Source organism: Varroa jacobsoni, unplaced genomic scaffold (assembly GCF_002532875.2).
Source record: "Varroa jacobsoni isolate VJ856 unplaced genomic scaffold, vjacob_1.0 scaffold_1310, whole genome shotgun sequence".
Lineage (NCBI taxonomy): Eukaryota > Metazoa > Arthropoda > Arachnida > Mesostigmata > Varroidae > Varroa > Varroa jacobsoni.
The window spans coordinates 1-16,803 of NW_019214212.1; the positions used below are offsets into that span (position 1 = coordinate 1).

The following is a 16,803-nucleotide window of genomic DNA, read 5'->3' on the forward strand; positions in this document are numbered from 1 at the left end:
GGTGGGAAGTGGTAAAAATTATTGTTCGTTGTTAATAGCAAGGAAAAGAGAGAAGAAAAGAGATAGAAAGTGAGGGAAAAAAGGCTGTTTAACGGACGAGAAAAACAGAAACTATATATAGATTGTGTGTCAGCTTGTTGAGCTGTTTCGGCCGCGGCCAACTGTGTACTGTATTCGGGCAAATGATTCATTATAGAGGATGTTTAACGTTAAAGGCTAGTAGGTATGCTAGGTAGCGAGTGGCATTATTGTAGCCTAATCTAGGTTAATCCGGTATAGTGAAGGTATAGTTGAAACTGCGTTGTTTCGAAGGCGTACTTTCATATTGATTGTCAAACTAGCAACAGATCGGCACAGGCCATGCAAAGAAGGAGCCGTGAGTAAATTATTCAAAAAAGCAAATATTGCGTTCATACACCCATGTTCATAGTTGGCACAATTTGATGTAAACATTGTTGACATATCGAAATAAATGCGGTTTTCGCGATGCCTGCGTATGTTTTTGTTAGTGATTGTCTATTATATAGTTTGGTTGAACAAGGCAATGAATGCGATGGCCACTGGCCAGAACGGCGCTCGGTGCGTAGATGGCTCATCCTATCAACATCTGTAGGATCATTGGCCGCTCTCCGCGTCAAAGCTACATAAACCTAAACTAGCCAAGTTTATTTTATTGAAGTAAATGATTAGACCTTTTCGCCGTAGATGTGCACATAGTTTAACATATAATCTGCGCTACAAAAGTCGAAATTTCAGCACTTCGGGTCTTTCATCATTTATGAATAGTATACATCGGTTGTGATTCAGCTGGTACTGCTTGTGCCTTTCCCCGTTACTTTTCTACCTGGATAGGGCAATATTCTGTATAGCTAGCGCACTTCATTTAAAGGGATTCTCTACATATTATAAAAGAAAAAGAAAATTGGATAAAGTTATGTTCTCGCTATTACGTATCCGAAGCCAGTATGTTCTTCATTTTATTTCTCAGTGACTTTCACACGCCAATACAGTGAAGCCATAAGTGCGTACTGTGAACTAGAATGGATGATTGAACTGCATACAGCTAGTAAACTTCACTTTCTTGCTGCATTTGCGTAGAACGATAGACAGAAAAAAAAAACAGCCAAACGTTTTTACTAACACTGCAATATTGCATACACTATACCTAAAAGAAAAAAACCACTTAGGATTTTCTCCGGATTAGGTTTTTTGCGGGATCGCTTATTAGTTTTCAATCGACCTATTTTTCGGTATCATAAAATTGTTTCTATGTTTTCCATGGCTGGGAACGCGTTATATATAATAATAATAATAATAATAAGCGTTATATATATAATAATTATAGTTAAACTAAAGAAAAAAGATGCTGATTTTACTCACAAGTTGTTAACTTTACGTAACAACTGTCCCTCTATCCTACTATCTAAGGCTTAGCAGACCGACCTATAACAAACGCCGTGAACGGAACCACTGCTTCGTTGTTCCTTTTTCCTCCAAGTTAATTTTGCAGATATACTAATTTAGACCTTGAGATCAAGTTTATTCCATCCCCGCAACATTGCATACGAAATCAGGAGTCGAAGCTAAAGGTAATGGTTGTCATCCCAGCCAATAGGTGTCCTACTCGCTACCAAAATCGCTTTTATATCCATCAAACAACCATTTCCGAAGCCGATTATGTAGCGTCGTTTTCATAGACTAGATAGCTCCTTAGATTAGCACAAATTGCCAGGTCAGAATATTATTTCGTTTGCCTCTTCTAGGCTACGAGAGGCGAAGCGGCAGAACCGGTATAATAGATGCATAGCATGAGCACGATGAGATACGCACGAATGCACGAGCATGTAATAACACGTAGATGGCCATTATCGATGCTGACGTTGTTAGTTTTGCTGCTATTTTTATCAGCGTCGGGTGATCAGAGTTTACAGTTGCTTAAGGTGGGTGCCGTCTTTAGCTACCCGTCTGGTAACCCATCAATATGCAATACAGGTATAGTAGTTTGGAGAATCGAAATTCAGTCGCGCTAAGAAATGACGACGCAGTTGTAAAAATATGTTTGTGATTTGCTAGTGCATACTGTTTCTAGTTCTATTGTGCAGAGTCTATAAACTGGGATTATGGGGCCACTGATATTCCAGTGCAGGCAGCAGACTAACTGAACGAGAAAACCCAGAAAGATCTAGTAACCATAACGGCCCTCCATAGTTAACCTAAGTTTTAATGTTACGAATCTCTATCACAAACCCTGTTAATGTTTGGACATAAACAACAATGGGACAAAGGTAAGACTCGATTACACGACGATTAAGAGTTTCTCGTTCAATATCCGAATCACTGGTAACGTAAACAGTAGATCTAGTTTGGTATGGCAATGTTAGAGAAGGCTGCGTCATAAGGCTATGTAACTGCGCATCTACCGAGAACCTTAAAGTAAGAACCAAAATGCCTTTGAGCATAGGTGCACAAAACACTAGCGTGCAAGCAACATTTATTTTGTTATTATAAAATAAAAACAGTACCATAAAGATTCCAATTCAGTCCGAAACCAGTTTTCAATAATATTTGATGTTCGCCATTTGAGTACAGAAAGCTGGGTTTTATGCTAGAATAACCCTTCAGAACACTGCTAGTTTTTAAGCGGCATAGTACAAAACCTAGTGCAACTGAAACTAGTTTCTTCATAAGCGACTGAGGCCAAATGGTAACTTGGTCTTTCTTTTGTATCGTTCAAACTTGATCGCTTGATAGTTACTATATAATGCTGAATCTCTTATTCGATGCCGCAACCCTCGATGTATTTGTTGATATCCTTGTTTAGATAGCACTGGTGGTACCAAACTTTCCAGAATCGAAAGCCCGTTTGCTTGTAAGCGATTGACGCACAAAGGGCATCATCCCCTATGCTGTCATCGAGATACGAATCGCACAGCTTGTGACAAAGCCCGGCCCGGCCTTCCGGGGGTGGCTTGTTACGGCAGTAGAAACGTGACGGAATTTGAAATAGCCCGACTGAACGTTGTGAATTTATACGCAGAACCTCAAAAGATGTGTTGAAGTGGCTCACCTGCACGAAAAATGGACAGCGAAATAGTAAACATTACAACTAACCCGTAATTGACAAATCTTAATTACGGAATTTATCAAATCATGCTTATAAACGATCTATGAGCTAGTGTTGTATGTCTGTCATAAACGCTTGCGCCGAGCGCTTTCATACTCGTTGTTTGTCCTTGCTTTTTCCTTGATCTTCGTACGTATTCACGTAATTGTCATACTGCATAGCCTTACAGATGTCGACATCGTGGCATGCCCTATTACCCTTCAGGTGCTTATACCATAAGGTTATATTGTACTATAGTACAACAATCGACTTGGTCCGGCATAAGGGCTAACCAAAATAGACCTAAAGTTATCGTACCTTGTCAGCGATACACACAAACTGCTTGATATTCCAAGCCCCTTTGATTGTTGTGTGATCTCGAATCGCCCGAGCCACTTCACAGCGGTCCACCAAGCGCACGTCAGCTAACGGCGCTAAGACGAGCAAGCTTACCACAGTTATCCACAAGAAATTCGATGTTACTAAGTCGTGGTTCAGACATCCCAAGCTGGAGCGGTTGTTATCGCGCGAAGACATTGCCGTAGCACTTGAATGATATTTAGGACAGGTTGGTTTTTTGTCCTTTCGTCAAATCTCTTCTTAACGCATCGTCTTCACGAAGACACAATGCGTTTAGGGCTTGACAAAAAACAACTTGCTGATGAGAGCAGGATGAATCAAAAGATGAACGCCTTTTTGTTCGAGCCTACCACGGGTGCTTCGAGTTAAGTTATTATGATTACGGGTCACTTACATACATCCGTTCGTAGATTTGCCGCTTGACAATTTTAACGAAACGAAGAGCAGTGCTCTGTGTTGGCGCGCCTATTTAGAAATCCTTTTAAGTGACTCGTCAAACGCAAATTCCGAGGTGAAGCTAGTTAAATTAGCAATACGGTTTCATGCTCGCTTAAATTAGAAACTTCCGCCCAAACCAGCCCTTCGTTATGTCGTTTGGCATAAGGCTGACAGCGATTGGCAACGAAGATGCTTACATGGATAGATGGGATCTACCGTATTCACCTCTAGTAAATATACATCGTACCTATGCACATCCTGAATCATTGTAACTTAAATTTGTAATCAATAGCTCCTCTATAGATACATCGTAGACAAGATAAATGCAGAGTAAGTAAATAGTTCTGAAAAGCAGCAATAAACGGTTTCAGCCATTTTGGAATGAACGCATTTTATGACGAATGTCAGCTCTATCTGTCCACTGACCTGACGGTGCATTTGTAGTAAATTTCGCGCTAGCGTTAAATTCGAGCCATAGTTATAATGAACACTCGCATCATTATAATAGTCGTGCAGGGTCTATCGCAGATGCTTTTTCGATACTGGCTGCATGATGGGGTGCGTCGAACAATGGATTTGCAATGAAAAAAACCACCGCATGAAGACATGAGAATAGCTCGCCCATTAGAAAGATGTTCTTTCTTCTACAACGCAATAATTGGACTGTACTTATTACGGCACAGGAGTTGTTTTTCAGTTACAAGTTATGCGGAAGCGGAATCGTATCGCTGATGTGTAACCGATTCGTCGGCCCAACTTCGACGTTACGGCTTTTGGCCGAAATCGAGTTTCCTTCATATAACAAAGCCTGCCGCTTTGCTTTGAGCCGTCATTTTACGTTTGTTTCGAAATCGACATTGCCAGGCAATGCACGATCTGTACTCTATAACGAGAGGACGTAGCTGACTATTATCTATAATCGAACAGAAAAAAAAGAACACCGTCGAGTGATTGATATCGACTTGACATTATCACTATTTCTAGATTAGCGTGCTCGTTACGACGATCCTATTGCTACGAGAGGAAAAATAGCAGCATATCAACATGTTTAGAAATGATCCGTCCGAGCAGTGCCGGTTGCTTTCTTTCTGCTAGCGCAGTCTGCTTTTATGAATTATCCAGTCTTTGCTGTACCGCATAGGCAGTCGTCGCTGTGACTCCAACCGAAATAACCAAAACAAAGCCCAACTGATAGGAAACCCACATCTCCACTCGTACGGGTGCTGCAGAACCGTGTGCAGTCCAGCGTGTATGGATGACGTCATTTGATGCATGCCCCTTTGAGTGTCTCACAAGCTGTTTCTAGAGATGTCGGTCGGAGTTCTGTATAAACGACGTAGTTAAATAAATATATTGTTCTTTCGACGATTTTTATTTAAAGTAACTGATTTTACTGACTGCTGATCAGCTGGGGCTTCGTTTATCTATAGGGGCTTTCTGTCACATTGTGATCTTTAATTGGTTTAGATTATATGACAATGGCATCGATGGCGGAACGTGTGTGTAGAACGATCAACTCGGTACCTCGGGACTGAGTTGACCAAAGATTTGATAAAATTATTCTGCATATCGCTGCACTCCTTACTCGGTATACATAGGCCGCTCGTCAACAACGTGCCGCAAGTCTTATCTCCTATTGTATCGGGCACCGACACTGAGCCTAGACAAAAAAAGGAAGCCAGAAGAACTTACGTCAAAAAAAAATTAGCGAACTGGTGTCGAAGGTTAGTTATGGTACTTTACGCTGCCAGTCTTGCTGGAATATTGGCCGACCACGGGGCAATCGATCAAAACAGTTAATATTACGACATTGTACAGATTATTATCTTTGAGTTCAGTAACCATCCTTGGGTCGCGGGGGGTCGTCTACACGCACAAAATTATGATGCTCCATATTGCGCTTTAAAGCTAACACTCAATATATATGTATAATATACACATATGTACGAGTTCTCAAAAACGTAACCCGTTCCATCTAGATTATTATATAATTTATGACGGCCGAATTTCATAAAACACGACGTGATCCTGCCTGTTAAAACTGGCACACATACGATATATGAAAACCCGCCATTCAGAGTATTTAGATATGTCTCGTTAGCTTTGTGATAAAATTCGTCTTCAATAGATATATGTATCTACGTTTCAGTGAATCGCTATCGTTTCATATCAATGTAACGAACACTGAACCAAATTGCCAGCTGCGCACCTTTAATATCTAAATAAATACTAAACCATATAATAAAAGGTCAATGTTTTATTTTCTATTTCACGACGTCATAATGTACGCATACGAGTTCGCTTAATAATAAATGCTAACTGTATGAAACCGTGTATCCATTTGTCATGCTATGGCCAAAGGGATTGCTTTCCGATTAGTATTTTTCTCAGTCATAATAGCGGAGCTATCCGTAAGATCTCAATAACCCAAATCGTTCCTCAGAACTGTTAACGGACGGAACAACTTCAACGCTCTATAGCTTATGTCTTTGTATCAAATGCTGTATGTGTTGGACTGCCGGCGCTCGACCTGTGTAGTAACTAACAGCGCCATACGTGAATTATCTACATGTAAATATTTCTCGAGCCGTGGTCGACATGGTCCACATATACAGGTATATGTATACATACAAACCCTTATTTGTAAAAACTTTGTCATTAGGAATATGCTACATGGCTATCATAGTTTGGTCCCTAATCGGCACATAAAGGAAACGCTCTCTTCTTTTTAGCGTACCCTACAAAAACAGCGTCCCGACATGTTTATATTTTTGTGTGTGGATGTTTTACAGCGCTGAAACTGGGTTAGCTTCATACGGATACTTGTAGTTGCCTTAAGTGCACTTAAAGGCTGACTTCGTTGACATTTATGAGGCGTGGCAAAGCATCCGAATGTATCTGCAAACGTTGCTTTTTGTATCATATATTTTTCGATAGCGAGCAAATTTATCCGGGAGGCTAAAAAATACCGTCACCTCTGTAATTTTCTATAGAACACTTTCCATGAAATCGTTGAACGTTGTCCGCCATGTATTAGGCTCAGACGCGTACATAGGAGTGTTTCATTGATGATGGATTTTACGTGAAAAATTAATTTTTTGCATTAATTATTATCGTCGAAGTATTATCGTCGTCTATAGAAACTGTTTGAACTAGGCTATCCATTTAGACCAGAAGCTATCGCAGAGAGCGTTCCAATTGTTAGGCGACCCTTTGCTTTCGTTTGGATTTTTTCAGGAATCGATTCCACAGTCTTTAATGTAGCTACTAATATTAGGATTTAAAAAGCAGTTATTATACCAGTTTTTCCAGAAACGAAATCCGTAAATAGCCATTGCAATACCGGCACATTCTACGTCGTCGCGAATGTCGTCATCTTTGAACGCGTCACATAAGCGATGGCACACACCAACACGACCTCGCTGAGGCTTTTCCAGGCAGTAGAACTTCGATGGAAATTGGAAGATACCATACGACTGTTGCTGATTTTGCCGACTGATCACTTTGCTTGTATTGTAGCCAGACACATAGGCGACTATACACACAAACTGTTTGACGTGCCACGCATCTTTGTACGGCGTATGTCTGGCAACTTTCTGAGCAAGTTCACACCGTTCAACGACTCGAGTCGAACCTGTTTCGAAGGTTAGGACCGTCATAACGACAATGACTACGGTGTCCTTAAACATAGTGCCTGTGTGCTTTCAAGTGCCTGCTTGATGCCGTTTGTGCGTCTAACAAAATGCCAGCACCAAAAACAATAATAATAATAAGAACAATTCAGCGTAGCAAATCATTAGGCATATTCGTTTGGTGTCGTTACACGTACAGTATGTGCAATTTCCGAATACGCTCAATGGGGTAGTCAAGCGCTAGTAACCACTGGCTGTTTGATCCCAGCAGAGAACTTGGTATCTCCAGATTAAGGAAAAGCTAGTTGGTTACTGCTGAAGTATTGTCCAGTACATGAAAAAAGCAATACTTTGTTAGAAGGCGGACGTAGGACGCTTATTTGTGTCTAGCGGCTCTGTGAGTATCTAATGCCACCTACACTCAATGATACTGGATCATGTCTTTCAATCGAGCGAGTTAGCGTATTACATGGTTTGCTATGTTCTCGATTGCGCGAAGAGAGCAGACAACTGATATGATTAACGTCAATTGAAGGATGACTCTTATAGCTACACAGGACCTATCAGAAGCTCGATTCGGAACGAAAGTGTCAGAAAAAAAAAGTTAACGGCTTCTATGCCTAATTATTCCAGAGGTAGTAGCCTCGTTACCGTGCTGTTGGTTCCTATAAGGTGGTGCATTAATAATTAGAGCACTAGTTTATTTACTGTTGCTCGCAAAGGTGTCTTTGTGGAGTCAGTTGCGGTGCTAGGTGGGTCCGGGGCTACGTTCTTGTTCAGCCTATTAAACCTACAGGGGATTACACAGTTAGGATAGCTTAGGTAAAAAATGAGCAGGCAACAAATATTACACGATATGAAACCCTTAAAAGTTAGGTCTAGATTTTCATCCAGTCACGCCGGGAGCTTGCTGGCGTGTATATATTGCCAATCTCTCGTTGTTGACTAGCAAAGCTCACATTACTCTTTAACGAGTTTTCAATTGTTTTGTCTGTTCCGCTTGTCCCAAGGCTTAAAGTTTCGTTACTGTTAGATTCGTTGCTAACTAGGTTTGTCGAGTCTGCAAAACGCGAAAGCCTGAACAATTACGCTTACTAAATATAGTTCGACGGTCGGTTCTCTAACAATTATTGTCAAAAAGACAACCTATTGAGTGTTTTTTTTCGAAGAACACGAAAAACTGACGTTTTGAATGCAGAGATAGAGCTAATGTTCGATATTCTACAGCGATTTACTAGCGCCTTGTTCTTTCCGTATTTCATATTTGTGTCATTTTTCTTTCAGCAAGTTAGCTATGTTTATGTACGTTTTGCGATAATTGCGTGCTGCAGTAGCTCGATATGTAGAATAGGTATGTGAAATCTGCTATTTTGAAGGCAAGAGCCTATTCAGGCGTCATGGGACTGACAAAAGTGCCCTACATATGCATTAATGGCAAGGCTTGCCTATATACGTCTGACTGTAATTCGGTCCTGTTAGAAATTTTCACGGGTGACTTGAATCAGTTATAACTGTGAAGTACATTGCCTGTTTTTATCGATCAACAGAATCTCAGTTTTGACCTCAAATATTCAGATTTAATGATGAAGCGGATGGTCAGAATTTATTTATTTTTTCGTAATAACATGATTACAGGAGACGCTTCACAGATCAATCTAGATTAACTAACACCATGTACCTAATGAATAATCTGACATAACATAAAACGTAGTGCGCATTCGTTGTTGTGCTCTTGTTTGGCCTGCCATGCGAGCACTTCCTTCAAGGATTTTCGGGGTCAACTCCACAGCCCTTCAGAAATGTGTTTATATTAGGATTTAGAAAGCAATGATTGTACCAGCTCTTCCAAAAACGGAATCCGTAGATAGCCATTGCAATGCCGGCACATTCAACGTCATCACGAATGTCGTCGTCTTTGAATGAATCGCACACCCGATGACACACACCAACACGACCTCGCTGGGGTTTTTCTAGGCAATAGAACCTCGAAGGAAATTGAAATATTCCATACGACTGTTGATTGTTTTGTCGTTTGACAACTTTGCTCGTGTTATAGCGCGATACCTGGTAAGCGATACATACGAAGTGCTTAACATTCCAAGGATCTTTGTACGGTGTATGTCGAATAACTTTATGGGCCAGTTCACATCGTTCGACAATACGAGTCCAAACGATATCAAACGACAGGGCGAACGCACAAACGAGTAGAGCTTTTGCACGAATCATGTTCCCGCTGTTGTTTGAGACGCGCTCACGGTACCAACGGCATTCGTTTGACTTCAGTGACAGTGAGTAGCTAGGACTCGTGTCCTTTTTAAAGCTCAGTTGATTATCAACTCACGCTTCTTAAAATAGCTCTTCCGAAGTCAATTTCAAGATCTTCTTTTGCCGCCAAAGTCAGGCGATCCTAATCGACACATCGAAATGGCATCCCGCATACGGTGGCTGACTTCAACTATTCTAGATACCTTTCTCATGTAGCAGTGCGCCGCCGCGCACTGCGTAAACTGGTGTTCTTGCGAGAACCCAGCGTCGGTGGAAACGTCGACTGCGAACTGACAGCGAACATGGTTGGCCTTGCGTTATTTAGCGACTCCTCGAAACATTGAAAATAACAGATTAAGGCGGTGATTAGTCTCAATTGAAGAATCCGACAGGCGGCGCTCTGTGAGCGTGACAACGAAAACGCAGATGGATTGATGATGATAACCAGAGCGGCACTATTCTTAGAATATTCAAATACGTGTCCACTTTCACGTATACCGATCCTTTTAACAGACTTTGTAGACCTTGTACAGAAGCCTTGCAAACCACCATTGAAACAGAGCGATTTAAACGATCGGTAGAAATACACTAGTTATCGTTAAAAAGATGTGTTTTTGTCCATAAATCTGATCATTGCGTGCGTCTATGAAACGAGAAAACAATTATCTTCTTGGCAGACTAATCGCCAACACGAGCTTGACGAGGGTGGCCAACGCGGACTGTGTCTAGAAACAACCATTCATATTATAATAACAACTAAATAACTTAAGGCCTAGTGTTTACCAATAAACTATAAGCATTGACTGTCGATGTTATAAACGAAAGCCGACCACATGTTAAGTTCATGGAAATCCAGAACTTTCTCCGCTCTATTTGTATTCATCTTTTCAAAGAACTACAATTCTAGGTTTATTCTGTATAGATCTTTTAAGTCTATGTCACAGCCGGAAAGACAGGATCCCCACGGTATACGAACACAACAGAAGCAGTAATTGAAAAAGGAGTCGGCCTAAATTACATGCTGATTCGATTTAATAGTTGACTAATGAGCTGTGGACGTTCACATGGCATCATCTTGATCATTCTCCTTACCGCCGGTCCTTATCCTTCACTAGCAGCAACACGTTGCCTCTGCTTGTCCTACACCAGTAGGACTAGTTGGACAGCGTACCTGATGAAAAAGGGGTTTCTCACACGAATCGCGCGAACAATCGGACTGACAAATACACGCGGATGTGTCAAAGCGGTAACAGCAGAAGTAACCACAGTAGCGGCTCCAACAGTGATATTCAGGCGTCGCGAAACTAATAACGTTATTGGTAACAACGTTGGCGGCAAAACGCCGTCGCGTTATGTCTGTCTACGAGCGCCGCTTTTCCACTGAATATGTTGACGTTTCTGTACTGGACTGGACGGGCGGAACTGGTAAACGAAGAGAGGAAAGGCTACTCGCCAATTGTCAGATACGCCAAAAGCCGTCGATACCCTAAAGATTTTACCGTCGGCTTTGGCAACTGGTGTTCTGTTTGTAATCAAATAGGTTCAGTAGTAGGGGTAAGTTCCCTCAGGAATAGCATCTGCAGGTGGCGATCTGTGGACCGTTACCTGTGTTAGTCTGCTGAGTTGACCCTTTTTTTTTAGGATTTCCTCTTATAAACATCCCCTTGCGTGATGGAAACACAACATTCACGTTCCGCTCTCGATTTTTATTCATTGCCAAAAAAAAAACACCTAGCTGAGACGTCACGTTGATTTATAAAAAAGCTGCGGTTGATGATTGCTAGTATTAATCCCTGATTATGGTGAAATTGTTATTGATTGATCACAAAGTAATCTATCGGCAGCTCGCCCAAGTATATCTTTAAGCTTGAAAGTTAAAGGCCTTTGAGAAATGGAAGTAAGTGTTCAATTCAGCCATATCAGTTTGTCATTACGAAACAATTTCAAGCGGGGAGCGGGTCATGTACCCTGAGTCCACATATAACTGTACATATGAAGTTGATTTTCACACATGTGCGTTTATTTAACCATCACACCTAATGCTAGAAACAGATAAAAAGGGTGACACTCCGCCAGTTTGTGGACTTGAATGATCTCAGAGTTACTGCTACGCGCGTTAAAGTCATAGGCGTATAGCTTTGATGAGGCGTAACCTGTATTCATCTCGAAAACCTGCGACCTTCCTTTGTTACTAACCTTAACAAAGTCATAGTGTCAGCTAGAGTCACAAGGCATGATTTCCTCATACTTCGTAAAGTCGCTCTTCTTCATGTACTTGCATTGATAGCAAGGTGTATCCTACTGCCCAGCTGGATCTCAGGCTGTCAGGTACATCGGTGTTTCGTCGCGCGAAAAGTTAAAGACCTTACTTCGTACAAACGGCCTTAGCAAATGAAGCAGTTTCTTTGCATCATCAATAGGGTGAGCGGCTCTAACATGAATCTCAGCATTTCAAGGCTGAATGGTCAACGCGCTGTTGGCGTATTTTAGGTTTGTAGATATTTTCGATACATTTTTCGCTCGTCGAATGTGCTGTGACGGTGAACATAAAATCTACTTATCGGATTACCCTTTACTGACCTACAAATTAGAAGCTAAGCACCTTAAATGTTAGTTATCAGGTACCTACACAAGGACATCTTGACCGCACACGGTTTGTTTCTGGTTAAAAATAGTTTGAAGGGACCCGATAGAGTAAAATGATCAACAACATATTTGACATTTATTTTACTCTGAAGGGTTGCTCTTTTCGACATCTTATACTCTGTACTATTCCGAAATCTCAGTATTTTAACGTAGCGTCACACGGTCAACGGTCGTTATCGTGTGTCTATCGGGGTAGATTCCTTGAATTGCCTACCTGAACAAAAAGGGTTTATTTACGCGGAGATACTTGTCGAGGCTCCTCATTTTCATTGTTAACTTTCTTAAATCAGGTAGCCTGACTACAAAAAGAAAAGGTGTACATTCAGAAATTGCGTAAATTGCACGGACCAATCTTGATGTTAGTTCATTATAAATGCTAAATTTCAGTTCTGGTTCACCGATGCTCTTCGAGACTAAACCATCGTTTCAAGTCGAAGAAATGTCTTCGTATCCAAAGATGGCGCAATTAAAGCCAAAGCTGATAGAAATTTAAAGACGAAATGTTCTGCTTATAATTCACTAATCGTTATCGTCGTTTCTGTTTGGCGTTTTCTGCTATCCAATTCTCGGCCTTTTTAGTAACAGTTTCCTTGATGAAGGTCACCAATATGGATTTCGATTCTGGAAAGGTTGGGAAGACAAATGTTTCCTTCAAAAACTCGACCATCACCTCGAGGGATGTGCACCTCAGACGATCGCACAGATTAATCATCTGTATTATAAACACCTAGAGTAAACACAGTCGAAGTACGTTCCCATCCATACTCATGACTATGTGCCCGTCCCTTAAAGCTGAGATTAGGAACATATAGTAGCTAGAATTTGTACTCTGACGTTGCTTTCGTTGTTCGCTGCTGGCATGGCGCAAGGCTAGAGGAACTGGGTTAGCGACAAAAAATAAAGGGTCATCTCGCAATAATTTATCTCGAGCGATGCACGGCGACCAGCGCTGACAGCTTACCCACCCCGAACTTGTGACTGTAACCCTCCCTTTTTGAGTAATGTAAATGCATTCATTCGTTTTGATAAAAGCCTTTGTACTGTACCTAGACTTAATTGGTCTCTTACAATTATTCCACTATTTGGGATACAGATTTGCGGCACTAGTCTACATAAGCGAACTAGCTACACAGGAACGTAAACATATTAAGTAAGCACTTTCAACTGGCCTAAGTCTTTTCCGAAGGAAGGAGCTCCATTTAAGGGCAGGGTACGAACGACCGGAAACGACGAGAAAGCGCAAGCTAACCATTCTCAAATGTCCCTGTCAGACAAATACAACCTCGAATAATGAAAGATATGCGATGAACAGTCATTGTAATGGAATTATTATTGTGGCATAGAGCGTTTGATCAGAGAAACAGATCAGCACGTTCAGAAGTCTGTAGTAACTCTTTCTGGTGATCGCTTGAGGCTTTTTTATTCTGACCACTCTGAAGAAGGAAGATTTGTACCGAGAAGAAAGAAAAATTATTAAAATTTTCAAGAAAGACACCTGCCGCAAGACTGTTAATTATCATGAAAAATCCGGCAGTCATCAATTGGCCAGCCGCGTGCGAGGTGCTCAACAAGCCGCCGCACATCCAAACGGCCCAAGTAATGCAACCTATTCACTGTCTAGAATTGTTTGCTCAACCACGTTCGAGCTGGCCTTCTCCTGTCAGTGTGATGTTGTTGAAAACTATATCTAATTAGAATTAGTGGCCTCGCTGCTCAAGCTAGGCCCAATAATGTTGAGGAAAGGTAGGTATGCAGAACAGTGCCCTCAACTACAGATGCCTGCGCAAGGGATTTTACAGTGCTGAAGCTGTAGGCCATATACACAACCCAGAATATCATTAAACTAAAGGCCCAGCATGAGTACCAGCTTTAGTAGAACGCACAAGTAGTTATGGCGTCACTTGGGTAACATACGCTTGAATATCTATATCCTAACATTGAGCCCGCGTAACGATGTCAATGCGGTAGCATTGAAATACTTGGCCGTGATTTACGCGGGCAGTTGCTGCTTATCCAGAACTTCTTCTCACAGTTAGACCGTGTAATCCATTGTTGCTATGTGGTATCCTTTGCAGATTTCTGTGATATCTCGGGTAGGCCTGTGTTACGCTGAGGTACCTGCGAATGGTTTCAGCGCAAGCGCCACATAACATACTGTTGGCTGTACAAACTCAGAAAATTATAGGAGATCTTTTCAATTACTTAAACTGCCCTTTATCACTTTAGTGTCATCATAAGATACATCAGACGACAACATATCCATATTGATCTAAGACTAATCAATCTTGTCTCGTTAGCACGACGAAGGTAACCGCTGGCTACATAGTCTGGCGTTCGTACACGCACCACACAGTTGCGTCTGTTTCGTGCAACAAACCAGGTCCCACTAAATACAATGTTGTGGAACAGGCTATCCCTATGTGTAGGTACGATGAGGTGTCGATCAAAATGCTTTCAGGTTCTTCTCGTGGCCTCATCGTGGATAAGGATATTGCTTGCTTACAGCTAGTCCATAACTGCTCGGACTTTTGAAGAAAGATCGAACTACTGCAGGTGAATATAATCGAACACTAAGAAAATGTGAAACGGTGAAGCTGTATAGAAAGGTAGCCTCAAATCGTTGCAACATAGATCCAATTGCGAAAAAAATGAGTCGGCATCTTGTTTAGAAGAATATCACGAAGATAACGCAATGCATCGGGTACCTATATACTGCATGTCCTATACGTGCATTACAGCTAGAGAGATTGATCATTCATAATCTTAATTCTAGACTAGCGAGTACGCCATAACAGGAATTGGTTCCGGATTTTTTTCGGCATTTCTTTTAAAAGCGATCCCCTTTGGTTTAAAATGCCTGTTGCTATAATTACAACCTCCCACCCTTAAAAGTCCACTGCCCACGAAAAAGTGAAGGTTAGTTTAAATATACTGCATGTGATCCGGATCATTCAGGCACGTTGTCCTTTATTTTTCTATATACAGCTCATTTCTGCCATCTGCTTTTCGAAAGACATTGAAAATCTGAGTGATAGGTTTACATAACTGGAAAAGCTATTAGAAAGCTGAGCAAAGTAAGGCACGTATGAAACAAGTAGGTTAGATACGTCTAAACAAAGCAGGGGTTCTGTTAGAAGTGCAAATATGCCCTGTACTCGTGCGCAAGTAATTTGAACAAAATAGTTTGTAATCCTAAGCGACTTAATAGACTCTCTAGGTAAAATATTTCCATGGGAAAATCTCACACTGGTGTGAAAAGCCTGGGTTAATCTACCCATAACGTTATTTACCTTTTACATTAAAATATCTCGTTTAATGAATGATATTTGAATTTGTATCTTGACCATCACAATTCGGTGTTTTGCAGATCAAGAAACTCTAAGGGACGGTATCTAGATAATAGCAATATGTATCTCTAAACTGCACTTTAATCTATTTTGGAAATGTTTACAGCTTACACATCTATATAGCTAAACAGCAGGCGAAGCAGCGAAAACAGCAGGAGCGGGTACCTGGAAACGATCAACTACTGGCCACTGAAGCCAAAATGGGGTCTTTCAGTTTGTCGAACTGTTTAATTAGCCAAAAGTTTAAGTAAAGCAGTCTACCGAGGTAAGTAATCACGACCGTTAGGTAGTAGATAAGTTTTTCCTTTCGAATCGAATATCATTAAAAAAATTGTTACATTGTATATATTAAAGCCGTTTGAGAACCAGGCAATAGCCAGAACGGTGACGATAAACAGTTGGAGACGATCTCGAGCGCCTTCGGACAAAGTCAACTTGTACCTAGGCTAATATCAAATAGTTAACATTATACATCATACCTTTGCTAGTTACGGCTACAGCTTGGAGCCTTAACGCGAACAATTGTCCGGGGTGAACATGTTGTTGACTGGATGTTCAGATTTATCTGTTAATCGGTGCTTAGATCGGTCTCCATCCATTGGATATTTCTCTGTCATATCTGCTGCGCTTCGGCGTGAGCTTGAGATAATTAGTTACGAAATGTTGAGTTAAAATATCTCTAAACGGAGTACACCAACTGATATATTTAGCGTTGTATCAATGTCTAACAACTTACGGAGCATATACTTTGACTCTCGTTATGATGCGCACCGAAAGGTCGATGATTTTTTGCGATGTCTCGCAAACAGACTACATACCAAGATAACCGCTTAAAATACCAGCATGACTAGAACCTTAATCGAGTTAAATCGGAAAGGCATGTTCTACTAAAGTATCAAAGCCGGTCAGTGCTCGTCTCATAAACCAAGTTTGACCATTTTTTTTTTTTGTTGAAAGATCTTACAATTTATCCCTTGTTCTACCTTAAATTATGTTGTTGTTGCAATGAAAA

At 41.1% G+C, this 16,803-nt stretch overlaps 2 protein-coding genes across 2 annotated transcripts; both read right to left on the minus strand.

Annotated features, from left to right (window-relative positions):
* Positions 1-2,450: 2,450 nt before the first annotated feature.
* On the minus strand, positions 2,451-4,255 carry LOC111268709 (lysozyme C). Its single transcript, XM_022847858.2, has 2 exons — positions 3,422-4,255; positions 2,451-3,067 (listed from the first exon to the last, which is right to left on the minus strand). The coding sequence occupies exons 1-2, from the start codon at positions 3,638-3,640 to the stop codon at positions 2,774-2,776; spliced, it is 513 nt and encodes a 170-aa protein (XP_022703593.2). The 5' UTR covers positions 3,641-4,255; the 3' UTR covers positions 2,451-2,773.
* Positions 4,256-5,392: 1,137 nt separating this feature from the next.
* On the minus strand, positions 5,393-9,295 carry LOC111268701 (lysozyme C-like). Its single transcript, XM_022847842.2, has 2 exons — positions 7,202-9,295; positions 5,393-5,561 (listed from the first exon to the last, which is right to left on the minus strand). Exons 1-2 carry the CDS (start codon positions 7,588-7,590, stop codon positions 5,528-5,530), a joined length of 423 nt encoding a protein of 140 aa, XP_022703577.1. The 5' UTR covers positions 7,591-9,295; the 3' UTR covers positions 5,393-5,527.
* Positions 9,296-16,803: the final 7,508 nt, after the last annotated feature.